Genomic DNA, 26,986 nt, shown 5'->3' on the forward strand with positions numbered 1-26,986 from the left:
TTTTTTCTCTTCCATCTTATAAAACGAAAAAATCTTGCAAATCTCAAAAGTTACATTTTCTTTTGGTCAAAAGATAAAGAATAAACAAAACAGCAAAATGAGCATGGTTGTTACAAAACATAAACTGGACCATACTAAATACATAAAAAATTGCACTGCACACTAAGTTGATAATAACTGAACTATTGCTAAATTAAATAACTTAAACTAAATTTTAAAAATACTTAATTGTTGTTCAGTTCACTCGAATTCGCCTGGTGAATTTTAGTTTAGTCGAACCACTGTTAGAATTAAATTCAAATTATGCATCTTGAAGCATTTTGAGATGATTTAAGCACAAGTATGAAAGAAGGAAGCGAGAGCATTCCAAATTACAACAGGTAGAAGTTCCATTTTGTCCATTTTTTTTATACAAAAAAGCATGAAACTCTCTGCAGGACATCATAATCAGATATCTTCAATACTAAGCATGGCATGCAGTGCCAGGTACTCCTAAAAAACTGTCCTAGATGCACTGGAAAGCTATCTGTCATGTTGTTTTTGTTTACCATATCGAATGCTTTATGCCAAGGCCATTGCAAGTCAAGATAAGGCCCTTATAACGATTAAGATAATCCTACATCAAAAAATGTCAAATGAAACACAGTTATTCCTTGAAAATAAAACATTTTTCAAAACACAACTCCTGTCTGATGAAGACAAACATTGCTTACAATGATATTGTAATCATATTCATAACGCATTCCGTTTATGTCATAATCCCTCCTTTTGACTGGATCACTCAAAACTGTGCAAAAAGCTAAATAGGTGTTAGATTATAACTTGACAGAACTCATACAATACCATCTTCTCAGATGATAGAAATAAAGGTACACAGATAATAGAGAAGTGAAGTATATAATCAGAAAATATTAAGATCTCATTAGATTTAGATAGGGGAATTAGACCAAAACAGTAATATCATATTTATTGAACCGTTCACCAGCTTCTGTTTCAACCATGATCTATCTTCTCAGGCATCAATGGACCCTCTTCCCTATCGATCATGTGTCTATTATTAGACTATAAGCAATGGCCAGGTTGGTTGGTTAATTGTTAATCTAATAGGCATCCCTGATTACAAGCCAAAATCCTTGACAACAAGCATCACTTTAACAAACCAAAAGAGTGACACACAAATTCGAAAGTTTTAGAAGGGTGGCTCACTGCACCAAATGGAGTTTGGAGATAGTACATGTATGCAGCCCAAACCCCATTAGTGGATTTCTAGGATTTGAATCATCTACATCACCATCACATTGTATAAAAACTAACTATATCAAATCTAGATGTGGTAATAATCAAGTGGTAGGGTACATTGAAAATGCATTTATAAGTTTCAAACTTCAAAGCACTAGTATGCTTTCCAGTTAAAAGGAGGAAGTTTCCAAAACAAGTATATAGGAATTGAGCAAATTAGGTGAGATAAGATGAAACTGGAGCCAGATTTGGGAACCTTCCCTCTCAATTTAAGCTTATAACAGACAGAAAATAAACTCAGTAGAATGAACCATGCTAGTTAAAAGCATGATTGATTGCATATCTTCTAGAAGGCTAGATATTATAACAGAGCCAATCAAACTCAAGATTTACATTTGACTTCTTCAAAGAAATAAAGCCAAGCTAGACTAACATATTTTCTTGAGCATGTCAAGCTTGAGCTTATTATAGTGCTCAGCTTGACTCATCTACCCCTCCAGCAACAAGGATAGCCATATAACGTCATTGTGCTATGACAAATTTTTCAGACACACCATTTAGATCAAAGTCAAACCACCACGGGCAAGATTTAATCATCTAATCCTCAATAGGTGTAACTCCAACCTTCCACTATACACACGCTCACTCACTTATAATATTATTGTCTGTCGCACAACTTCTCATCCACTACAATGGTGACACTTCAGAACCCAACATTCAGAACAACAACCATAAGTAAGCTTGCTCAAGTTTTTCATCCCTTGTATTTCTAAAATTCATAACAACAAGCACACCTTTCAGACATTATCACACAAAACACCACCCCGATGCCAAACAATTGACTATTTCATTCCCTTAGAGTATACGAGCATCATATTTAAGCAGCACTTCCAGCTCAATACATTAATAGGCACAAATTAAACAAAACAGAAACAGTTCCCGAAACATTATTAGTATGGGAAAAGACAAAAAGGATCTGTTTAGAAATTTTTCTTCATGAACACTTCTAGGTGAAAAAACAATTAAAAGTCATTGTAGAAAAAAAGTTAAAACAAATAAACATCGACAAACTTATGCATAAACTAATGCAGTGATATAATAACCCTAAAGAACTTAACTAGAATACACTCTTAAGTTTCAACCTCTTAAAACTGATTCAGAAAACTACCATTGCACCCACTTGTATATATATTATAATATGGCGCTATTCCTAGTCAAAATAGAATCTCCAACGCTACAAACAACGATGGCATCCTTATCCCTAACCCTAAAAACAAATACATAGATATATACATACCCTGGTAGGCTTCGTTTATGTCTTGGAATCGCGAGGTAGTAGAATCCTGGTCTTTCTGCTTGTCCGGGTGCCACTTCTGCGCGCACAACCACACCCACATTAGCCCCAATCGGAAACCCAACAAAAGGAAAACGCTTACAACACAACACACCAGAGCAAGACGAATGTAATTGGAGCGAATATCATCATCCGTAGCATCATAATCCACTTCCAGTATCTTGTAATAATCCTGCCCCAACACAGAACACAACACAATATGCAGTTACAGAAGCAACCCCTAATCATAAAACAAAGTTTGAAGAGTAATGTTAGCATGTGCAGCACCTTGGGTTTAGCAAGGGCGGAGAAGAAATCGAAGTTGAGATGAGAATCGGGTTCGGGTTGGTCGGATTCTGGGATGGCGTCTTCGTAATCGCCCCATTCCCACATCATGGTGTTGAGTTTGTGAGCGTTAAGAAAGGGGCCGAGAGAAACGAAGAGATAAAGGGTAAATAATCGAATCAGTGCTTCTTTTATTTGTCTCTGTGTGTCTCGGCGTGCCGCGTATGTTTCATTTATGCCGCTATTATCCAACGAAACAAACCAAACATTCGCTCCCACGAATCTTCTAGATTTACCATTACTGTTAACTACTCACCATTTTCATTTTTCTGATTCTTAACAAATATCATTTCATTTCAAATTAAGATCAACGTCATCTTTTCAAACATGTGTGTTAAAACAAAAACTGTTTTTTTCCTTCCCAAAAAACACATATTTTTTCTATTGCAACCGAATGTGTCACGAGGTAATTCACAATTTCGCGACAAAAATCGTAACGTTCTGGCGACTTAACGAGACCTACCACATTATTTGCGACAAGAACAACCAATTACGACGTGTTCGGCTGATTCGGTGATTTTTTTTTTCTGTTAGTCTATTTCGAAAAAAAAAAATCTAGTTGAGTACTAGTGCGATTGTTCTTTTGGCCTCAATTGCGGATTCTCCGAATCTCTTCTATGGTTGTTGCTTGAAGACAGAAAAATTTGTATTCTAGGAGAATCATTTTGAAGGAGATATTTTTGCGTGCATCTTATTTTAAATTATGATATTTTTTATTTTCTAAGAATAAATATACATAATGTTGAGCTTTTCTTAAAATCAAGATCCCAAACTTTTGTATGATATTGGTGCTTCTAAATAAATAAAATTATTTATTCATTTTAATTATAAATATTGAACTAATATGTTAGTTTAAAATAAATTAATTTAAATGATATATATATATATATATAAAATAAATTATATATATAGTTTTCACTCTAACAAAAGAAAAATGTAAAATAAGATAATGATAATAGTTTTCTTAAATTTGGTAACATTTTAGATGGTTTATTTATTATTAAAATTTAGTTACACATTGTATTATTTTCTGAAATCATTTTAAGTTTTTTTTCTCACATTTAACTATTAAACTTTTTAATTTTTACTCATTCTACCTGTTCGTTAAATTTCTAACTGATAAATGATGGATAATAAAAGAAATTGTACCAAAAATAAAACAGTCAAAACACGGTTGATATGAAAAAAAAAAATCAGTAATAAGAAACAAATATTTTAAAGGGTTTGAAATTTAGAAAAATGGTTAATCTGATATTTTTCTTCTATGACTGAAATAATTTGGATTTACGTTTAAAACAGCTTTTCGGAATATATATATATATATATATATATATATATATATATATATATGTATGTATGGAACTTTTTAAGTTTATTGTGGAAAACGTAAGCCGAATACTAATAATTTTAATGGAAATTTTCAAATAATCTGTATGATAATTTCGTGGTATATTTAATAATTAGATATATTGCAACACCCCTCTTTTTTCAGAAATAGAGTCAAAATCCACTCTCATTTTCTTCTTCTCTGCAAACTCAACTCTCCCCTCTCTCTCCCTCTCTCTGACCCTTGCCTCTATCTCACCAACCTTGCTTCTTGATCAAGTCCTGGAGAGGAAGCCACGCCTGAGCCTTCTGCTGCCTCCACTCATAGCCTCTCATCTCCTAGGTAAGTCTTCCTTGCAGCTTAAAGTCTGATTTCGAAATTCAACTCGAAATTTTGCTTCCATTCAGAGTCTAACCCAATGCTCATCCTTTCTGTGTGATTGGCTGATGAATTCTTCTAGGTTGGACTGAGGAATTCTGCTCCCCTCTCCTAGGTTGTCTTCACCCAAGCTTTAACTCGAGAATAGGTAAGGGAAGCTGACTCTTTAACTCATTTTGATGTGAATTGTGTTCGAGAGTGATTTAATTGCATGATTAGTTGTTTAATTGGTGTTTGAGACTGCTGGTGTGTGAATTTGAGTGGGGGATGATTTTGATCAAGCTTGCATGTGAAGAACAGGGAGGATTTCCTGATAGTTTCGCTAGGCGAGTTGCTCTCGCCTGAGCGAAAATATAAGAAGATCACCCCTGTCACTGCGCGAAATCTTGCCTAGGCGAGCTGGAGTCGCCTGAGCGAGATAATATCTCGTCTAGGCGAGCCAGTTTAGCCTGAGCAAGAGTTCGCCCAGGATTTTTTAAATTGCCACTGTATGATGTCTCGTCCAGGCGAGATCAACTTGCCTAAGCGAGATAAACTCTCTAGCTTAGGCGAGACTCTCTAGCCTAAGCGAGATTCCTTGCAGAAGTTAGTTTTCTCACTGTTTTGCTTACATGATGCTATATTGATTGCTTTAAGATGATGATGGTTGATCTTGTATGTGATCTTTATGCATGTTAGACTGTGTGAGGGAATTGAGTGCGAATTTGATGTGAATGAGAATATGTTGGAGTTAGGGTTTCAAGGGAAATCCTAAGGAATATGTTTTTAGTGAATGTAAAGACATGAGGACTCAGATTGGTGGCATCCTGACGCTCCTAGTAACCACTAAGACTCAAATAGAGCATGATGGATTACGTCGGGAGGAGTAGCAGGAGGTCCTAGTCTATGAATTCGATCCGTCATAGAGGTGATGAGATTTACCTTGAGAGTGGTTGGGTGAATACCTCTTGTGCCTAAAACTCTGTAGAGTTTGGGAACCATCTCAAATGCAAGTCACCAAGAGCTCCAATGTCACTTACATAATCCGGATATCGAGTCTAGAATGGTGTGTGGTATGTGGTTGGGATTGATTGAATGATTTTGATAAATTGTGTGATAAATCCTATTTTCTGCCTAAGTGTAACAATTACATGGATTACTCTTGGTTTAAGTTAGCTTACCCTTCTTGTATGTTGTGTTCCTTGTGTCTTTTGTTTTCGCAATGATTGTCCATATTAAATGGCTTGAGCATATATAGGTGCAGGTGAGGATACACTTCTCCGGAACAGGAGATGATTATGTTAGGCATTCTAGTAGTAGATGTACCTCTTTTTCCTTTGCTTAGCTGATCGGATGTTTTGTAACCCTTTAGTAGTGTATGGGCGGTATGTATTGATCAATGTATATATGGTTATTTTGAGGATGACTGTATTATATATTATACTGGCCTACGTCATCATCTGCTTCTAAATTATTAAAATTTAAATGTTTTGCTTAATAGTTTAAAAACTATGAAAACGGGATGTTACATATATTATTCTGAATAAAAAGGTTATGTTATTTTGTATTTTTAAAATTTTAATTAGTATTTTAATCATTTTGACGAGGAATTGGCTTATAAAATTTATTTTAATATAAAAAATACCAGGAAGAGTAAATAATGATTTTAATTCAACAAAATGAGTTTTCTAAGTTTAAAATAGTATAGAATGTTAAAAAAAAATCCATAGGTGTTTTATTAATTTATGAAATTGACTAATAAAAGAGAGGATATCTCGCATTCTTTCAACTAGTTTTCATGTTCTTCAAATGGATCTATTAATTGTTTGGAGGATCATCCAAAGTCAGTATATAAAACATATTTAGTAAAACTTACATGTAAACAAAATATAAAGATGATAATTAGAGTTATTCTTTCCATTATTTTAATCATAGAGTTTCCATATCATAATAAATCTATAAGGTAAGATTCTTATTTTTACAACAAAATGGTATACAAAGTCAATAGATATAAATGAATAAAAAATTGGTCCAAATCAAATTATTGTAGAGAATTTATTAAACCCTCTAAAATCATAATAGTCTCGGGTGGGGAACTACTCCTCTTATAAGTGTTGCAATAGTTCTATTTGTGATGTTTCTGTCTATTATTTTGAAAATTTATATTTCATTCATTCTATTGTACAAAATGTCTAATTAGTTTATAGAAAGTAAAGTATTTATGTTTCTTATTATTTCTTAGTCTGCTCCATAATTAGTTTATACAATTTATTTGTTTATGCATTTCCGGAATGAGCATATGACTTGCTTTAATTGGAAGTACAGAACATAAAATAATGAATTTGTCATCTTAATAGAGATGATTTTATTCCATCATATATTTAATATAATATTTGGAGCATAAAATATAAAAAATAGATTTTAAAAATCTTAATACTATGATTTATATTAAACATTTAGACATTGTAAATGAATTTAAAACATTTTCAAATAGTTCTGAAAATAATTTATATATCTCAATTTATGTAATTAAATCCTTTACAAAAATTGTTCTAGTGAAAATGAAGTTCACTAGTATATCAAATACATGAGAGATAGGAAAAACACAAATCAATAGAAACATCACTAATTTTGTTTGTATTATGTTGGCTCTTTGTTTGAAAAATAAAAAGAAACTGATATATAAAAAATTGATATTTAGTGAAAAAGATTAACGATTGTTTTTAAATATTTTATTCATTCATATATTATTTATTATCCATTAGAAAATACTAAGATATTTACTTTATTATCTATATTTATTTTGTTGACAAGTATCCAAAATATTGATTTACATTGTTAATTTTCTTTTTCTATTTATATTTATTTTGTTGTCAAAGTTATTTTACTATTTTATATATTTATTTTATTTTTAAACTAATTTGTCCTCAAAAATTAAAATATATTTCTATACTGTTTTTTTATTCTTAGTTTTATATTTTTATAATTTTTAATTAGTTGTTTGTTTAATACATTATTAAAGAATAACTTATATTTTAAATATTAATTTTTTATACTATTTTTTTTAATTTATCCTTTTATAATTTTTAATTATTTGATCATTTAATAAAATTAAATTTAGAATAATTTATTTTATTGTTATTTCTTAAAATAACATTATTTAAAAAAATAATATATATCTCTTAATAATACAAATGGTTTATACTTTCATAAAAAAATTTCCCTCTAAATAGTTATTTCACTCTTTTATTCATTTGACTTAGGAAACAAATTATCATGTAATAAGTTTTGTTTTACAAAAAATTGTCAACAAAAAATCACATATTTTTTCATAAGAAATTTAGTTATAAGAAATTTAGTTTATTATTCATGTTGATTATGTTGACAATTGTCCAATTTTTTAGTCATTTGAAATTGTTAATTTATTTTTTTATTTATATTTATTTTGATGTCTCATGTGCACAGAAAATTATTTTATTATTTTATCCATTTGTTTTATTTTTAAACCGATTTGTCTTAAAATGGAACATATTTCAACTTAATTTATTTTTTTACTCGTATTTACTTTCCTGTCACTAAGTTACGAGGTTAATTAATCGTGTCAGGTTAACAAGATAAGATAATAAAAAAATGGTTCTTATAATTCAGAACTCCACGTTTAATTAAAAGACAAAAACTAAAAAAAAAAAATTAAAAGACACTTTTCAAGATCATATAATTCTCTCCTTCAAAGATACTTTTAGAATCAGAACCTTTGTAACAACTGATTGTTCGTGACTAAATGATGCGTTGTTGTTGAAACATTTCCTAAAAGACATTTTTTTTTCTTCCTCTTTATTGGTCATTTTTTTCTCACTTTTTTCTTCATTTATGTTTTGTTCTATATTTTTGTCTTGAATTTCTTTTTCTCTCAATTCCTTGTCTTTATTTTCCTTTACTAAAATCCCCCTCTTTATTTTTTTCTCTCTCTCAACTCCTCCTCTTTTACTTCTTTTTCTTCACTAATTTTCTTTTCCTTGATATCTATTTCTTTCATCATAGTATGAGCATATCTTTTACAATATCAAACATTTTCTCTTTATCTTATACCTTAGCTCTTTATTTTCTTTCCTTTTTCTCTCTTCAAATTTTTTTTTTTCAATTTCCTCTTTATGTGTGAAACTAACTCATCAACAAATAATTTGTGATAATCATTATGTTGTGTTGAGAAATATTTTTTCAACAATGAATTAGCTCATGAGATCAAAATTGAAATTTATTTATCAGAACTTCACAAGATTCTTAGAAAGAGAAATCTCATTTTTTATAAAATTTATATATGTTATTTGTATTACAAGTGTATCCTTTTATGGGATAAACTAGTCTCTAACTAATGCATACGTACAAGTCTTTTTTTTTCTTTTTTAGAAAAATAATATAATTAATATTATATTAATTATTTATAGAAAAATTTCTAACCATTTCTTAAGTAAAAATTTTCAAAAGAAAATCAGCAAGGAATATATATATTTTTTTAGTAATAACATATACGTACCTTTTTTATTTATTTAAATATGATATAAATTATCTCATAAAAACATGATATTATATCTTTATAAATTTATAATAATATGATTAATAACATTTATAGTTTATGGTAATCGTAATAGAAATATTTAAATAAAATAAAAATAAAGATTATAATTTTGATTAAATAAATATTTAAAATTATTAATATTTTTAAAATCCTTTACATGTTTAAAATATTTATGATTGAAAAATATTTATTTTGCAATTAGTGTATCAAAACATTGTTGATATTATAATAAAGACAACTTTTCAACAAATATAAATTTGTAGAAAAAAATTTAAAAAAATATAAATTTAATGTGAATTAGAACTTTGTATGAAATAAAATAAAATAATAAATAATTTCCAATAATTTTCGCATGATAATCCTACGAAAAAAATAAAATGAAAATCGACAGAAAATTTAATAGTTTTCTGTCAAATTTTAAAATATATTTAACATGTTTTTACTAATTTAAATTTGTAAAAACATTAGCAACAAGTATAAAATTTTTATGTGAAATTTTCTAGAAATTTAAATCAGCAAGAAAAATCTTGTAATAACTAAATTACAACAATTTTTCCAGGAAATTTCTGTAAAACAAATTTGCAACAAATTTAACTGGTAATTAATAAATTTATAGTAGTGAGTAACACAATTTATAAGATTTTCAAAACTTTTGTACCAAAAAAAGGAGAAATAATTGGTTTGGAAAATTATTTTTTGACAAAGTTTTTTTAATAAATTTGATAAAGTTTTTTATAAATAGAGTTAAATAGATTATTTTTTTATTTTTTAACTAAAATGAAGTAATAAAGTAGTATTTTTTTTACCTAGCTAGTTTGTCAAAGTTTGTTGATTTTTTTTTTTCAAACTATCATTTTCCAATTCGTTTATATTGCATAATAATAATAATAATAATAATAATAATAATAATAATAATAATGAATTTATGTTAAATATATATATATATATATATATATATATATATATATATATATATTAATGTGAATATTAATAGTAATGTTAATGTTAACAACACTAATCTATAATTATATAAAAAGATACATCAACAACAAAATAAATAAAAAATTCAAATAATATGATCTCATGGTAAATAAAAGTAAAATGTGTCTAACTATAATAATAATAATAATCATAATAATAATAATTATAATAATAGTAATAATAATACAACTATAATGTTATCGTGTAATGATAAAAATAATAATAATAATAATAATAATAATAATAATAATAATAATAATAATACAACTATATATATGAAGAGATATACATATTTTGTGTCTTCTTTTATTTTTACAATTTATCCTCTTAATTATTATTTTTTAAATTGAAATATTATTCATAATAAAAAAAATTATTTTTTAATTTTATTATTTTACTAACCGAAAGAACTATTTGTTTGAATTAATTACTCATATGTAATAATCAACCAACAATAAAATAAATAACAAGTAAAAAGTGGAAGTAATTGAAACATGATACCTTAATAAATAAAAATAAAATGTGTGTCTAATTATAATAATAATATCTCGTAATGATAAAAATAATAATCTAATATATATATATATATATATATATATATATATATATATATTCTTTCGTGCCACACTTTGTTATTTCAGTTTTATTCTTAATTATTATTTTAAATATTCATTATTTTATAAATAGTTTATTTTTAACTGTTATACTAAAATCTTCTTTTGTCATTAACCGTCATTTTAAAAATTTATTTTGTTTACATATTTTATTTTTCTAATTTTACATTTAACAACTATTTTAAAAATTAATTATATATTTTTTATTCATCTTAATTCAAATTTTTATGAAAATTAAAAAATGCGAACACACAAGTTCTACAGCGTCTGTGTTTTTGCTAGTAATAATAATATTATTAATACAACAACTACATCTATAAAGAAATACATTATGTCCTATTTTGTTTTTACAATTATATCTTTTTAATTATTATTTTTAAATTTAAATGATTATTCATAATAAAAAAAATACTTTTTAGTTTTATTATTTTACTAATTTAGTATCTACTTTTTTGAATTCAAATAATTACTCCTATGTAAAGATAAACACCAATAAAGCAAATAAAAATACAACTAAATAAAATATAATCCCATATTAAATAAAAGTAAAATGTGAGTCTAAATACTACAATTTAAATAATAATAACACTAAGATTGAGATTAATATAACAATAATAATATTAATAATATTTAAAATAAAAACACTACAAAAAATTATTATATTAATATCAATTCTAATACTAATTATTATTTTTAAAATTTAAATAATTATTCATAATAAAAAAACTACATTTTAGTTTTATTATTTTACTAATTTTTGTAATTACTTTTTTGACTTTAACTAATTATTGGTAAAGATAAAACAACAAGAAAGCAAATAAAAATACACATAATTAAAATATAATCTCTTAATATATAAATATAAAATATGTATCTAAATACTACAATTTAAATAATCAAAATACAAGTAATTAAAATATAATTTCTTGTCAAAATTGAAATAATAGTAATAACACTAATCTTATTTATGATAAGAATAATAATAATAATGTTACTACAGCTAATACTTCTAATAATTCGTATAATAATAAAATTAATATATAATGTTATTATTATTATTATTTAATATAAAAATACAAAAAATAATATTAATTATTGTTATTATATTCATATCAATACTAATATTAATTATTATTTTTAAATTTAAATGATTATTTATAATAATAAAAATTAATTTTTAGTTTCATTGTTTTACTAATATTATTATTATATTTATTGTTTTACTAATAAAAAAAATTAGTAAAATAGTAAAATTAAAAAAATAATTATTATAAACAATCATTTAAATTTAAAAAATAATAATTAGTATTAGTATTGATATTAATAAAATAATAATAATTATTTTTTCGTATTTTTGTTTTAAATAATATTATTATTATTAGTATTATTTATTAATTTTATTATTATACATATTATTAGAAGTATTGGTTATAGTAATAATAATATTATTATTATTATTAACATTATCATTATTACGATTATTATTAGTAGTACTATTCTTATCATAAATAATATTAATGTTATTACTATTGTTTTAATTTTGATATGAAGATAAAATAATGGGAGTATATTTTAGTTATTTGCATTTTTATTATTTGAATTGTAGTGTTTAGATATACATTTTACTTTCATATACTACATAATTATATTTAATTACTTGCATTTTTATTTGCTTTGTTGCTGATTTATGTTTAATTAGTTGAATTAAAAAAATAGATACTTAAATTAGTAAAATAATAAAACTAAAAAGTAATTTTTTTATTGTGAATAATCATTTAAATTTTAAAAAAATAATTAAGAAGATAAAATTATAAAAACAAAATAGGACACATGCATCTCTTTATATATGTAATTTATGTATTAATATTATTAATATTATTATTATCACTACATTTTTTATTTGTTTTATTGTTGATTTATATATGTAATTTATGTATTAATAATATTAATATTATTATTATCACTACACTTTTTATTTGTTTTATTGTTGATTTATCATTACATCTGAGTAAAAATAATATTACAATTATTATTATAATTAGATATTATTATTATAATAATAATAATTATTATTATTATATGTACTATTAGTGGTAAAAATATTAATGTTACTATTATTATTATTAAATTTATTAATATTAGTAGTAAAAGTATTAATAATATTATTATTAGAATGATTACTAAAATTAATGTATAATATATTAATATTTTTTTATTATTTATTTTTATTAATATTAAATTTATTAATATTATTAACAGTAATAACATTATTAGTACCAGTGAACACACAGGCATTGTCGCGCCTGTGTATTCGCATTTTTTAATTTTCAAGAAAGTTAAGATCAATAACAAATATATAATTTTTAAAATATATAAAAAAATAAGATATGTAAAAAGAAAATTTAAATGATGATTTAAGACAAAAGAGATTTGTAGAAAAATGATTAAAAGTAAATTATTTATAAAATAATTAATTTTTAAAATAACTAAGGGTAAAACGGGTATTATGAAATGTGGACACAAAAAGAGGAATCTCCTTTATTGTTAGAAAAATGACTAAAAGTAAATTATTTATAAAATAATTAATTTTTAAAATAACTAAGGGTAAAACGGGTATTATGAAATGTGGACATAAAAAGAGGAATCTCCTAGAAAATTGATTAAAAGTAAATTATTTATAAAATAATTAATTTTTAAAATAACTAAGGGTAAAACGGGTATTATGAAATGTGGACACAAAAAGAGGAATCCCCTTTATTGTTATAGAACACATAGGCGCGACGTGTATTCGCATTTTTTAATTTTCAAGAAAGTTAAGATCAATAACAAATATATAATTTTTAAAATATATAAAAAAATAAGATATGTAAAAAGAAAATTTAAATGATGATTTAAGACAAAAGAGATTTGTAGAAAAATGATTAAAAGTAAATTATTTATAAAATAATTAATTTTTAAAATAACTAAGGGTAAAACGGGTATTATGAAATGTGGACACAAAAAGAGGAATCCCCTTTATTGTTAGAAAATTGATTAAAAGTAAATTATTTATAAAATAATTAATTTTTAAAATAACTAAGGGTAAAACGGGTATTATGAAATGTGGACACAAAAAGAGGAATCCCCTAGAAAAATGATTAAAAGTAAATTATTTATAAAATAATTAATTTTTAAAATAACTAAGAGTAAAACGGGTATTATGAAATGTGGACACAAAAAGAGGAATCCCCTAGAAAAATGATTAAAAGTAAATTATTTGAAAAATGATTAAAAGTAAATTATTTATAAAATAATTAATTTTTAAAATAACTAAGGGTAAAACGGATATTATGAAATGTGGACACAAAAAGAGGAATCCCCTTTATTGTTATAGATAGATAGAAGATATAGATATAGATATAGATAGATTTTTTATTTTCAAGAAAGTTAAGATCAATAACAAATATATAATTTTTAAAATATATAAAAAAATAAGATATGTAAAAAGAAAATTTAAATGATGATTTAAGACAAAAGAGATTTGTAGAAAAATGATTAAAAGTAAATTATTTATAAAATAATTAATTTTTAAAATAACTAAGGGTAAAACGGGTATTATGAAATGTGGACACAAAAAGAGGAATCCCCTTTATTGTTAGAAAAATGATTAAAAGTAAATTATTTATAAAATAATTAATTTTTAAAATAACTAAGGGTAAAACGGGTATTATGAAATGTGGACACAAAAAGAGGAATCCCCTAGAAAAAATGATTAAAAGTAAATTATTTATAAAATAATTAATTTTTAAAATAACTAAGGGTAAAACGGGTATTATGAAATGTGGACACAAAAAGAGGAATCCCCTTTATTGTTATAGAAGATATAGATATAGATAGATTTTTTATTTTCAAGAAAGTTAAGATCAATAACAAATATATAATTTTTAAAATATAAAAAAAAATAAGATATGTAAAAAGAAAATTCAAATGATGATTTAAGACAAAAGAGATTTGTAGAAAAATGATTAAAAGTAAATTATTTATAAAATAATTAATTTTTAAAATAACTAAGGGTAAAACGGGTATTATGAAATGTGGACTCAAAAAGAGGAATCCCCTTTATTGTTAGAAAAATGATTAAAAATAAATTATTTATAAAATAATTAATTTTTAAAATAACTAAGGGTAAAACGGGTATTATGAAATGTGGACACAAAAAGAGGAATCCCCTATAAAAATGATTAAAAGTAAATTATTTATAAAATAATTAATTTTTAAAATAACTAAGGGTAAAACGGGTATTATGAAATGTGGACACAAAAAGAAGAATCCCCTAAAAAAATGATTAAAAGTAAATTATTTATAAAATAATTAATTTTTAAAATAACTAAGGATAAAACGGGTATTATGAAATGTGGACACAAAAAGAGGATACCCCTTTATTGTTAATAGATTATTAATAATATTAATATATAATATATCAATATTTTTATTGATATGGGGAATAAAAAAAAATTATTGTTAGTATTATTAACTATAATATAGAAAAAATATTATTATTTCATTATATTTTCATTAATATTATAATACTTATAATTATTATTATTCTTACTATTATTATTACTCATATTATTAACATTATTAATAATATATTACGTTTATAATTATTATTATATTATTATAGTGGTATTATTATTGTTAATATTATTATTGTAGTATTATTATTGTATTATTTACATACATATTTTACTTTTATTTATTATAAAATTATATTCTAATTACTTATATTTTAATTTGTTTTGTTGTTGATTTATTTTTACATATAAGTAATTGATTGATTTCAAAAAATAGTTACTAAATTAAAAAATAATTTTGTTTATTATAAATAATCATTTAAATTTAAAAAATAATAATTAGTATTAATCTATAACTCTATATAAAGGGGATTCCCTCTTTTGTGTCCACATTTCATAATTCCAATTTTACCCTTTACAATTTAATTATTTATTAAATTTTTAAAAATTAACGGTTACTTTTACTAGTTTTTATAAAACTATTTATTTATCTCCTTTTTCTTTTTTCTCATACTATTCATCAACAATTATTTTTTTCATATTTTCTCCATACATTTCACTTTAATTTTTATAAATACACTTTTATTTTGTTCATTAACTTAATAACATTACAATATCATCAATTATAAATATAATTCGAAAAATGCGTACACACAGGCGCTATCGCGCCTGTGTTTACACTAGTACAATTAATAACGATTCAATCGCTAACTACAACTAGTATAAACTATATATTATTAGTATATATAATAATGAAATAAAAATAATATAAAATGATAATGCCACGTAAATACTCCATAGTGCACCAAGAGCAGGATGTGAACAAAAAACAAACAAAACGGTTTCATTCTACTTCAAAAATCAAAAGTCACCTGGAAACTCTCTCTTATTGTTATTCTTCCTTCTATTGAGACGAATAATGCGTACGTGGACACGTTAAAAGCGGAGAAAGCGGCGTGGCTGATGAAGTGTCCTCCCCTCATCTCTCGCTGCCTCCGCGCCCCTCCCTCCGACCCCTCTCGCCTCGTTGCAAGGTCGTTGTCTCCATCGACCCTCTCAACTCCAACGACGACGTTTCTCCTACTAAAGTTCTTCTCCTTTCCTCTATCAACAGATAATGAATGTGTGGATGTCATGTTGTAATCCACATTGGGTGAGTGCAAATGGTGAGACCTGAAAATCAAGGACTCTGTTATGGTTGGATCAATTGGGTATTATATTCTTTTTTAGTTGTTTAGATTAACCAAAGTGAGTTGAGCTAGAACTGTTATAATTAATTGACAAATTAATTCTATTAGTGACTCATTTGAAATATGATGATGACCCAATTGTGATTTAATAAAATATAAAGATTTATTGGTTATTATTATAGAAAGTGATAATAAAATAAAATAAAGATAAAGATAAAATAAAAACCAACTTGATGGACGTTGGTTTATAAAAGGAATTGGGATTTTGTATCTGGCCATAAGGTTCTTTTCACAGTAACCCATCAAGATCGTGTGAAAAGAGAAAGAAAGATAAAGAGATAGATTGGGAAACGGTGATTGAAGAGCACACAAGATTACAAATTTGAAGAACGCATATTCACAGGATTTCTCATGGATCAAGGTTAGTGCTCTATTATGTTTTATCGTGAGAATTATAAATCTTAAAGATTCTTAATTAGTTTTACATGTGATATCAGAGCATGTGTTCTAAGATTTATGATTCTCCAATTAAGTGGTTTTCATTATGATGTTTTTCGTTGCATGCATATATATATGTAAAAGTATAATTGCTTTTCATGATTATTTTTTGGTCTGCAAGCCGGGTGTTAAAAACCTTGTCCATGGCATGAATTAGTTTTTGTGAAATCTGTTCATGTGTGATTTGTTTCAAATTAGAAAGCCTCTGCAAAAAAGAATGCGTGCCTAATTGAATTCTTGTTTTCCACTATTACGTTTTCTGGATCAAGTGCATGCATGATGAAGGTCACATTCGTTTTATGTGAATGCACGAGCCTTTAAATTTGGAGTGAAAACCGTTACGTGAGTGAACGTGTGAAAATTGGAAGTTTTCCAATTTCATAACGTGTGAACCGTGTAATTACGTGGTTTGTTAAAATTAAAGTTTAATATTTTTATTGGGTTATGTTACCAATAAAATTAATATTAATTATTTTATTTATATAAATAATTAATAATTTTATTTTAATTTGTAATAATATTTATGTTTGTTATTGTTAAATTAAAATTAATGAGGATGCTATATAAAGTTTATAGCAATTAAATGTATATTTATTTATTTGAAATCAAGTATGATAAATTTTGTTAGTCACCAAAGTGATCAAAATTTTAAAGTTTTTGTGATTTCAAATTATTAATGTTTTATTTTAATTACCCATAGTATGGATGCTAAATTATGAATAATTAAATTTATGGGTTAATTAAAATTCATTAATTATAAGGCATTTAAGGATCGCCTAAAGGTTGATTAATTGTTCTCATAATTAATGAACATGATTGTAGATAATTTTGTATGCATCACTAGTTTTATTTATATACCCAAAGGTAGTAGGTGATTCTAATTGATGCATATTTTAATTATCAATAATGTTATAATATGATTAGCATCATTATGTTTATGTTTGTATATTGTTGGATCTCCCAAAGGAGAACATTAGTATGCATAAAATGATTGTTTATATCTGAATATGTTTTTACGTTTAGTTTTATGACTCAAAGCATTAATGTTAGGCATGTGTTAATTGCAGTCTCTGTTCCGGTATCTTTACACTTGCATGCTTCGTTTGTTTCAGTCTTTAATGGGTTGAATTTCCCTTACTAGAGTGAGCAAGTCCAATTTCCCTTAGGTGTGTTGGATCTTGATCTAGCTTTTCAAGTTGAAAAGTCGGCTGCTATCACGAATGCTAGTAGCAATGAAGAGAAAGCCCATTACAAAGCTTGGGCAAGATCAAATAGACTTAGCTTAATGTTTATGAGAATGAGCATAACAAGCAATATAAAGTCAGCTCTTCCTAAAACTAATGACGCAAAAGAATTTATGAAATTTGTGGAAGAGCGCTCCCAAACTGCTGATAAGTATCTCGCTGGGACACTGATGGGTACGTTGACCACCATGAAGTTTGACGGCTCACGTACCATGCATGAGCATGTGATCGAGATGACAAATATCGCAGCAAGACTTAAGTCTTTAAGAATGGTAGTGGATGAAAGTTTTCTCGTGTAGTTCATTCTGAACTCATTACCGTCTGAGTATGGTCCGCTCCAGATGAACTACAACACCATGAAAGACAAGTGGAATGTGCATGAATTGCACATTATGCTAGTTCAGGAGGAGACCCGACTAAAGAACTTAGGAAGCCACTCTATTCAATATGTGAAGAATCAAGGAGCTGTTGGAAAGAAAGTTGCTAAGAAACATGGAAAGGGTAAAGGACCACTAAAGATTGACGAGTCCTCAACCAAAATCCAGAAGAAAAATGACAAATGTCATTTCTGCGGGAAGTCTGGACATTTCCAGAAGGACTGCATAAAGCGTAGAGCTTGGTTCGAAAAGAAAGGTGAGCATAATGCTTACGTATGTTTTGAATCAAACTTAACTGAAGTTCCCCATAATACGTGGTGGATTGATTTTGGATGTACGACTCATGTTTCTAATGTGATGCAGAGATTTCTTACAACCCGAACCATAAACCCAAATGAGAAGTTTGTCTTCATGGGCAATAAAGAGAAAGTTCCAGTGGAAGCGGTCGGGACTTATCGTCTAATCCCCGACACTGGATATCACTTAGACCTTATGGATACTTTTTATGTACCTAGTATCACTAGGAATTTAATCTCTTTGTCTAAGCTTGATATTACTGGATATTCTTTTAAGTTTGGGAATGGTTGTTTCAGTTTGTTTAAGCATACTTTTATGATTGAAATTGATACACTTTATGATGATTTATATAAATTGAATTTGGATAATTTCTATGCTGAAACTCTTATGACTTTGCATCACAATGTTGGCACTAAACGTAGTTTAGTGGATGAACGATCTGCTTACTTGTGGCATAAACGTTTGGGACATATTTCCAAAGAAAGAATGCAAAGATTAGTAAAGAATGAAATCCTTCCGGATTTAGATTTTATTGATCTGAATGTGTGTGTGAATTGTATTAAAGACAAACAAACTAAACACACAAAGAAAGGAGCCACGAGAAGCACTCAGCTTCTTGAAATCATACACACCGATATATGTGGTCCGTTTGATGTAAATTCTTTCAATAAAGAGAAGTACTTCATCACCTTTATTGATGATTTTTCGCGTTATGGACATGTCTATTTACTACATGAGAAATCTTAGTCAGTAAATGCCTTGGAAGTTTATATAAATGAAATGGAAAGGCAATTAGACAAAAAGGTGAAAATCGTAAGGTTTGATAAAGGTGGTGAGTATTATGGAAGATATGATGAAAGTGGACAACACCCTGGTCCGTTCGCTAAGTTCCTTGAGAAATGTGGTATTTGTGCTCAATACATAATGTCAGGCACACCACAATAAAATGGTGTATCAGAAAAGCGTAATCGAACCTTAATGGATATGGTTAGGAGTATGTTAAGTAATTCATGTATACCCATATCATTGTGGATGTATGCTTTAAAGACTGCCATGTATTTGTTGAACAGGGTTCCTAGTAAAGTTGTTCAAAAGACTCCTTTTGAGTTATGGACGAATAGGAAACCCAATTTGAGACACCTGCATGTTTGGGGTTGTCAATCAGAAGTAAGAATATACAATCCACAAGAAAATAAATTGGATGAAAGAACAATCGATGGATTTTTCATTGGTTATCCAGAAAAATCAAAAGGGTATATGTTTTACTGTCCTACCCATAGTACACGAATCGTTGAAACTAGAAATGCTCGATTCATTGAGAATGGTGAAACCAGTGGGAGTGAAGCTTCACGAAATGTGGAGATTAAGGAAGTTAGAGTACAAGTTCCTATAGATAGTACTTCTTTATCAAGATTTGTTATTCCACATGTTGTAGAAACTCACAATAATCAAGAAGAACAACAAATTAATGATCCCGAGGTTAATAATGAATCGATAGTAGAACAACCACAAGAAATAGTATTAAGAAGATCTCACAGAGATAGAAAGTCTGCTATTTCGAATGACTATGTGGTTTATCTACAAGAGTCAGAAAATGACTTAAGTATTGATAATGATCCAATTTCTTTTTCAGAAGCCATTAATGGTGATAATTCTGATAAGTGGTTAGATGCCATGAAAGATGAGCTTAAATCAATGGCACATAATGACGTACGAGACCTTGTGGAATTGCCAAAAGGATGTAAGAGAGTTAGGTGTAAATGGGTCTTTAAGACTAAGCGTGACTCTCAAGGCAATATTGAACGTTACAAGGTTCGTCTTGTTGCCAAAGGTTTTACTCAGAAAGATGGCATTGACTATAAGGAAACATTTTCGTCTGTTTCTAAGAAAGATTCTTTTAGAATTATCATGGCATTAATAGCTCATTATGATCTTGAGTTGCATCAAATGGATGTTAAAACTGCTTTTCTGAATGGGGATTTAGAACAGGATGTCTATATGGACCAACCGGTGGGGTTCGCTGAAGAAGGAAAGGAGCACATGGTGTGTAAACTTAAGAGATCAATATATGGACTTAAGCAAGCTTCTCGGCAATGGTATCTTAAGTTCAATGATACTATTGTGGCTTTTGGATTTAAAGAAAACATCGTTGATCGGTGTATATATCTGAAGGTCAGTGGGAGTAAGTTTATATTTTTGATTCTGTATGTTGATGATATCTTGCTTGCGACTAATGATCTTGGTCTATTAAGTGAGACTAAAAGGTTTCTCTCTAATAACTTTGAAATGAAAGATATAGGTGAGGCATACTATGTGATAGGAATAGAAATATTTCGTGACAGATCACAAGGACTGTTAGGTTTGTCTCAGAATGCATATATTAATAAAGTTTTAGAGAGATTCAGAATGGATAAATGTTCAGCATCTCCCGTTCCAATACAGAAAGGAGACAAGTTTAGTCTCATGCAATGTCCAAAGAATGATTTGGAATGGAAACAGATGGAAAATATCCCTTATGCATCTGTTGCTGGGAGTTTGATGTATGCTCAAACATGTACGAGGCCAGATATTAGCTTTGGAGTTGGTATGCTTGGTAGATACCAAAGTAATCCAGGTCTGAAGCATTGGAAAGCTGCAAAGAAAGTTTTAAGATACCTACAAGGAACAAAGAATCACATGCTTACTTATAGAAAATCTGATCACCTTGAGGTGATAGGTTATACAGATTCAGATTTTGTCGGCTGTATGGATACAAGAAAGTCTACATTTAGTTATGTGTATCTTTTAGTCGAATGAGCGATTTCATGGAAAAGTGCGAAGCAGTTTGTCATTGTTGCATCCACCATGGAAGCTGAATTTGTGGCATGCTTTGAGGCCATAGTTCAGGCTAATTGGTTACGAAACTTTATTTCAGGACTTGGAGTAGTCGACAGTATTTCCAAGCCGCTGAAAATTTATTGTGATAATTCCGCAGCAGTCTTCTTTTCTAAAAACGACAAGTATTCTAAAGGTGCTAAGCATATGGAGGTGAAATACTTTGCCGTTAAAGTAGAAGTTCAAAAACGTAAAATGTCAATAGAACATATTAGCACAGATCTTATGATTGCTGACCCTTTAACAAAAGGGTTACCGCCCAAATTGTATGCTGGTCATGTACAAAATATGGACATTATGTCTACTAGTGAATGTTAAATGTTGAATGTTAATGTTTTTTAATGTTTATGTGACACTCTGAGCTCCCTAATGTATAAATTTCTGAAATCTGTGTTTTCTTCTTTATGTTTATGCATGCAAATTATGATGAATAAAATAAATTATGTTATGTTATTGTTTTGTAAAATGACATTATGTTTAAACCCATTATGAACTTCTCGTTTTTAAGGTCATATTAAGGAGAAAGGGATGATATAGTAGTACATGGAAGGGATCATGTCGACCAAATGATGTGTGACCGCCATGACTCTTATTATTTCTGTATCTTTAAGTATGAATAATGATGGAACCAATTTATGCAAGGTCTTTTAATGCGCATTATATTTATGTATTAAATCACATAATGTTATGACATCATATGAGTCAAGTGGGAGAATGTTAGAATTAATTGACGAATTAATTCTATTAGTGACTCATTTGAAATATTATGATGGGCTCAATTGTGATTTAATAAAATATAAAGACTTATTGGTTATTATTATGGGAAGTGATAATAAAATAAAATAAAGATAAAGATAAAATAAAAACCAACTTGATGGACGTTGGTTTATAAAAGGAATTGGGGTTCTGTCTCTGGCCATAAGGTTCTTTTTCATAGTAACCCATCAAGAACGTGTGAGAAGAGAAAGAAAGGTAAAGAGATAGATTGGGAAATAGTGATTGAAGATCACACAAGATTACAAATTTGAAGAACGCATATTCACAGGATCTCTCATGGATCAAGGTTAGTGCTCTATTATGTTTTATCGTGAGAATTATAAATCTTAAAGATCCTTAATTAGTTTTACAAGAACTTCTTCCAAGTTTTGTCCAATATCTTTTTGTTTAGGAAAATGATATGTATATTATACAGTTACTTTGTATCATATGAAAATAGTTACTTTTACTATAGTTATTAGTGACACTTTTTCTTGTTATTTTTGTCCTTTTAAATTGATTGTTTAGTTAAAATACTCAGTTTACAATGGAGTTGGCTGGAACTGAAGTTGGACATATACCCAAATGTTATGTTATGGATATGTTTAAAGACTTCATTCCCATGTATGTGTTTTTAGACACACCGCAAGGTAAATAATTTTCATCTTTCGGTGACTATTTACATTGAAAGTTACTTTGTTGGATAGTTAAGCTCACTGTTATTGATATCTTGGTTTGACATGAAGTAGTTGTGATTGTTTCAACATGCTGAGATGTATATTACTTTAATATTATCACATGGTAAATGATCACCTGTATAATGGTGCTTATTATTGAAATGAGGGTGTTCCTTCATAAAAGAAAGAAATGTAGCCATTCATTATTTTTAACACTATAGGTTGAAACAAGTAGACCTCATATGTATAAGCTTTGAATCATATGTTTGAAATAATCAGAGGAGTTTATGATGCATGCACATTCTTTTCTAAATTAGTTACAAGTTTGACCTTCCAAAATTTTAGTTAATCTGTTATAACAAATCTTTTATTTGGACAATTGCACTTCATTAGAGTAACTATTCTTACGAAACCAAAATAATACCTTGCAAAGACTTCAAAGCACTCTATGTGTCCTATTCCGAGGTGTACTCGTCCTCTTTCAAGTACTCATTCTTCCTTAATCGGATGGGGTTGTGCCTGCAGAAGACCCTCCAACACTCAAGTCAACAAGATGTTTTAGTAAGCGGTCAAAGCTAAGATTTAGTGATTAATGAAAAATGTACCTAATTACCTAAAGTCACATGGTATTTATAATTATTTTTAAGAACTTTACTTGGCACATTATGTGGAGCATTACTTGGAATCTTATCTAGCCATGGGCTTATAATGGGGGCCCACTTATCTATATAGGTTTCTTTTTAGATGCCCACCTATTCTGATGGAGCTGGTAAGTACCCGTCGTAGGCTGGGGACTAACCGACCTTGATTAATACAGTAACCGTTGTAAGGCATATTGTAGAAAACATGTTACTATCTTAATGTTTTTGATTTGTGTTTCTCTGGTGTTGTTTTTAACAACTAACAACCATTTAAAATATTTAGTTGTTGGATATTATTGGATTGAAATTCCCTATAAAGAGTATTATGTTTATGTTATTATCTATGCTTTTGGTTGTAAAAATTCCAAGAATGTTTTTCTTCAATTATCTCTTATTACGAGGTTAAGAGGTCTTCTTGCTAATGCTTAGCAAGTGGTTATTCTAGGGTGGTTCTTTGTTGAATATGTTAAAGAGACTGACAAGTTTATTTAGTTAATATGCTGGCCTTCTATATCTTAGTCTACAACCAACACTACATGATATTTTATTCTTTGTTCTTTTACTTTTTTCTTTCTCTTTTCCCTAAAGTTTTTTTTTTCTTGACATGATTTGGTTTGGTATCTAAAGCATCATTAATATCCTCTATCAAAGTTAATTTAGAAAATGTAAATCTAGCTGTTAAAATTTTTGTTGTGTTGTAGGAAAGATCTCTGTGGAAGGAAAAATACTGAATAGGTTTGACATGAGGCCCCATAATCAAAATCTTGAACTCTATGGGAAACTTTGTCGGGAAAGGACAAACAAGTATATGGTAAAAAGTAGACAGATTCAGGTTTTCTTTTGGCTCTGGTTCTCCTTATCATGAGTTAGGCAAACCGTTTCATTATCTTTGACTTCGACATTCTATTTTCAGGTTATTGACAATGATAGTGGGGCACACATGAGGCCAATGCTAGGGATGATCAGTTTTTCAACTTCTGGCCCCCTGTAATGGCTTATTCTCCTTCTTGTTACCAATCGTAGTTCTTAATGAATTCATGCTAAGAGATCCCTTGTTTTGGCACAATGTCAGCTCATCATTAGTTTATAACTTACTGATCAAATCACATCTAGCCCTCCCCTTGCCTCTTCTCCCCTCTTTTTCAATTGATAATGAGATAAATGAGATATATAGTGTTGAAAAGGTGGTGTCAATGACTATTTCTACAAGCTTGCTATGTAGTTCAATATTTTTAATTAATTTATACTTTAGTTGTAATAGATGTTTGTGTTGGATTAGGAAAAGAAGAAAACTCCTACTAAAGCAAGTGATACAAAGAGAACAAGAAGAGATCGTGGGGAGATGGAAGAGATTGTGTTTAAACTATTTGAATGACAGTCTAATTGGAGTTTACGAAACCTCATACAAGAAACTGACCAACCTGAAGTATGTGCTTTGAGTAGTTTTACTCTTAAAATTTGGCTTTCTTAAATACTTGCACTTTTATAAACTTAAATCTTAAATATCTATGCAAAATGAACTGCAACCATAAAAGTTTGTTGCTTATAATGGATATGAATATGTAGAAAATGTTCAAATTTGTCTGATATAATAATTTGTGCAATTGAACTAATCTATACAAGATAGGTTGATAAGTTAATTTGAGTTGTATACCTCATTTTCAAAGAATTTTTGAGAGATTAAGATTGTATGTTTGTATCATTTATGTTATTTTTATGAGAAATGATGAAGATAACGATGTATGTTGTACTTTTACTGCTTAATAGGTATGTCTCTACAAGCCCACACACCATTATGAAACAATATACTTTCAAATTGACATTTATTTGTTTGTGATTATTAATATAGTAGAGCCTGTTTTAACTAATGTGGTGGATATTCACATTTTTACAACAATTTCTAAAAGATATACTAAAAGACCTTTGTGTCTACAACAACAAAGGAACTAATCAAGGCACGTATGAACTGAAGCCTGAATACAGAAAATTTAGAGATTAAGCAACCTTTAAACAAGTTTTATTTGTGCTCATCCATTTGTTAACCTTGTTCAAATAATATGTAGCTTACTCATTTCAGTTTCTTCACTATGTTCACATTGCAAATAAAGCAAAATGCATCTTGTTACAGCCTTTTCTAATTCTTCTGTATGTTTTATTTTGCAGATTTTGTTACATCACAATTTATATGTGTTCCTTGGTTGGAAAGCATAACTAGATTAATTTTTGAACAATTTATGGTGTTATTGCAAAATTAACAAAAAATACTATGTGAAATTGCTCTGAAACTAGCAAATGGCATGAGAGGTTGAATTATGTTGCGTTTAATTTCCTATATTCTTTCTTAAACATAAATAAGTTTATTCAACTTTGGATACTTGTAAGCCATTGGATGCATTTCTACTACTTCAAAGGTTGTTGATGTTTATAGTCATTAAGTTTACGCAACTTTGGATACATGTAAGTCATTGGATGCATTTCTACGGTTGCAAAGCTGGTAGATGTTTTTAGTCATTATATTGCTTTGTAGCGCTCATTTTTTGTGTAGTTCACTGTTTTCTTCTATTTTGCTTAAAGTTAAACGACTCTAACTCAGTTGATTATCATGTCCTTTTTTTTTTTATAAGAAAGTGTTCTTTCCCACTAATCTTGTTAGCTTCCCCATAATTTTCTCTTTTTATTTTGTTGTGCAACATGTTTCCTCTCTTCTTCCTCTAGAGTAGCGGTGCAATAATGGCAGCCGCAGCGTGATGTTGTGTAATCTGAGTCTTTTCTTGTTATTGTAAGAGTGCATCCCCATATATTTTAGAACTAGAATCTTTGTAAAAACAACTTATTGCTTGAGACTAAATGATGTGTTGTTGTTGAAACATCTCTTAAAAGACTTTTTTTTCTTCCTCTTTGTTGGTCACTTTTTTCTCACTTATTTCTTCTTTTCTGTTTTCTTCTGTATCTTTTGTCTTGAATCTTTTTTTCTCTCAACTCCTCCTCTTCATTTTCCCTTACTAAAATCCTCCTCTTTATTTTTTCTCTCTCAAGTCCTCCTCTTTTACTTCTTTTTCTTCACTAATTTTTTTTCCTTCGCATCTCTTCCTTTCATCATAGCATGA

At 27.9% G+C, this 26,986-nt stretch overlaps 1 protein-coding gene and 1 pseudogene across 4 annotated transcripts; one reads left to right on the forward strand and one right to left on the reverse strand.

Moving 5' to 3' along the window:
- Nucleotides 1-290: 290 nt before the first annotated feature.
- Nucleotides 291-3,158, reverse strand: LOC114193760 (chaperone protein DnaJ). Of its 4 annotated transcripts, none has more exons than XM_028083689.1 (5): nucleotides 2,861-3,141; nucleotides 2,688-2,765; nucleotides 2,537-2,612; nucleotides 714-799; nucleotides 291-616 (listed from the first exon to the last, which is right to left on the reverse strand). In XM_028083689.1, the coding sequence occupies exons 1-5, from the start codon at nucleotides 2,966-2,968 to the stop codon at nucleotides 545-547; spliced, it is 420 nt and encodes a 139-aa protein (XP_027939490.1). In that variant the 5' UTR covers nucleotides 2,969-3,141; the 3' UTR covers nucleotides 291-544. The 4 variants fall into 4 exon arrangements, with proteins under 4 accessions (XP_027939490.1, XP_027939491.1, XP_027939488.1 ...); XM_028083690.1 differs by having other exon boundaries at nucleotides 714-787; nucleotides 2,861-3,132; XM_028083687.1 differs by having other exon boundaries at nucleotides 2,537-2,765; nucleotides 2,861-3,158.
- A 12,989-nt stretch (nucleotides 3,159-16,147) lies between these two features.
- On the forward strand, nucleotides 16,148-25,878 carry LOC114195047 (annotated as a pseudogene).
- The last annotated feature ends 1,108 nt before the right edge of the window (nucleotides 25,879-26,986 follow it).

This window comes from Vigna unguiculata, chromosome 8 (assembly GCF_004118075.2).
Source record: "Vigna unguiculata cultivar IT97K-499-35 chromosome 8, ASM411807v1, whole genome shotgun sequence".
NCBI lineage: Eukaryota > Viridiplantae > Streptophyta > Magnoliopsida > Fabales > Fabaceae > Vigna > Vigna unguiculata.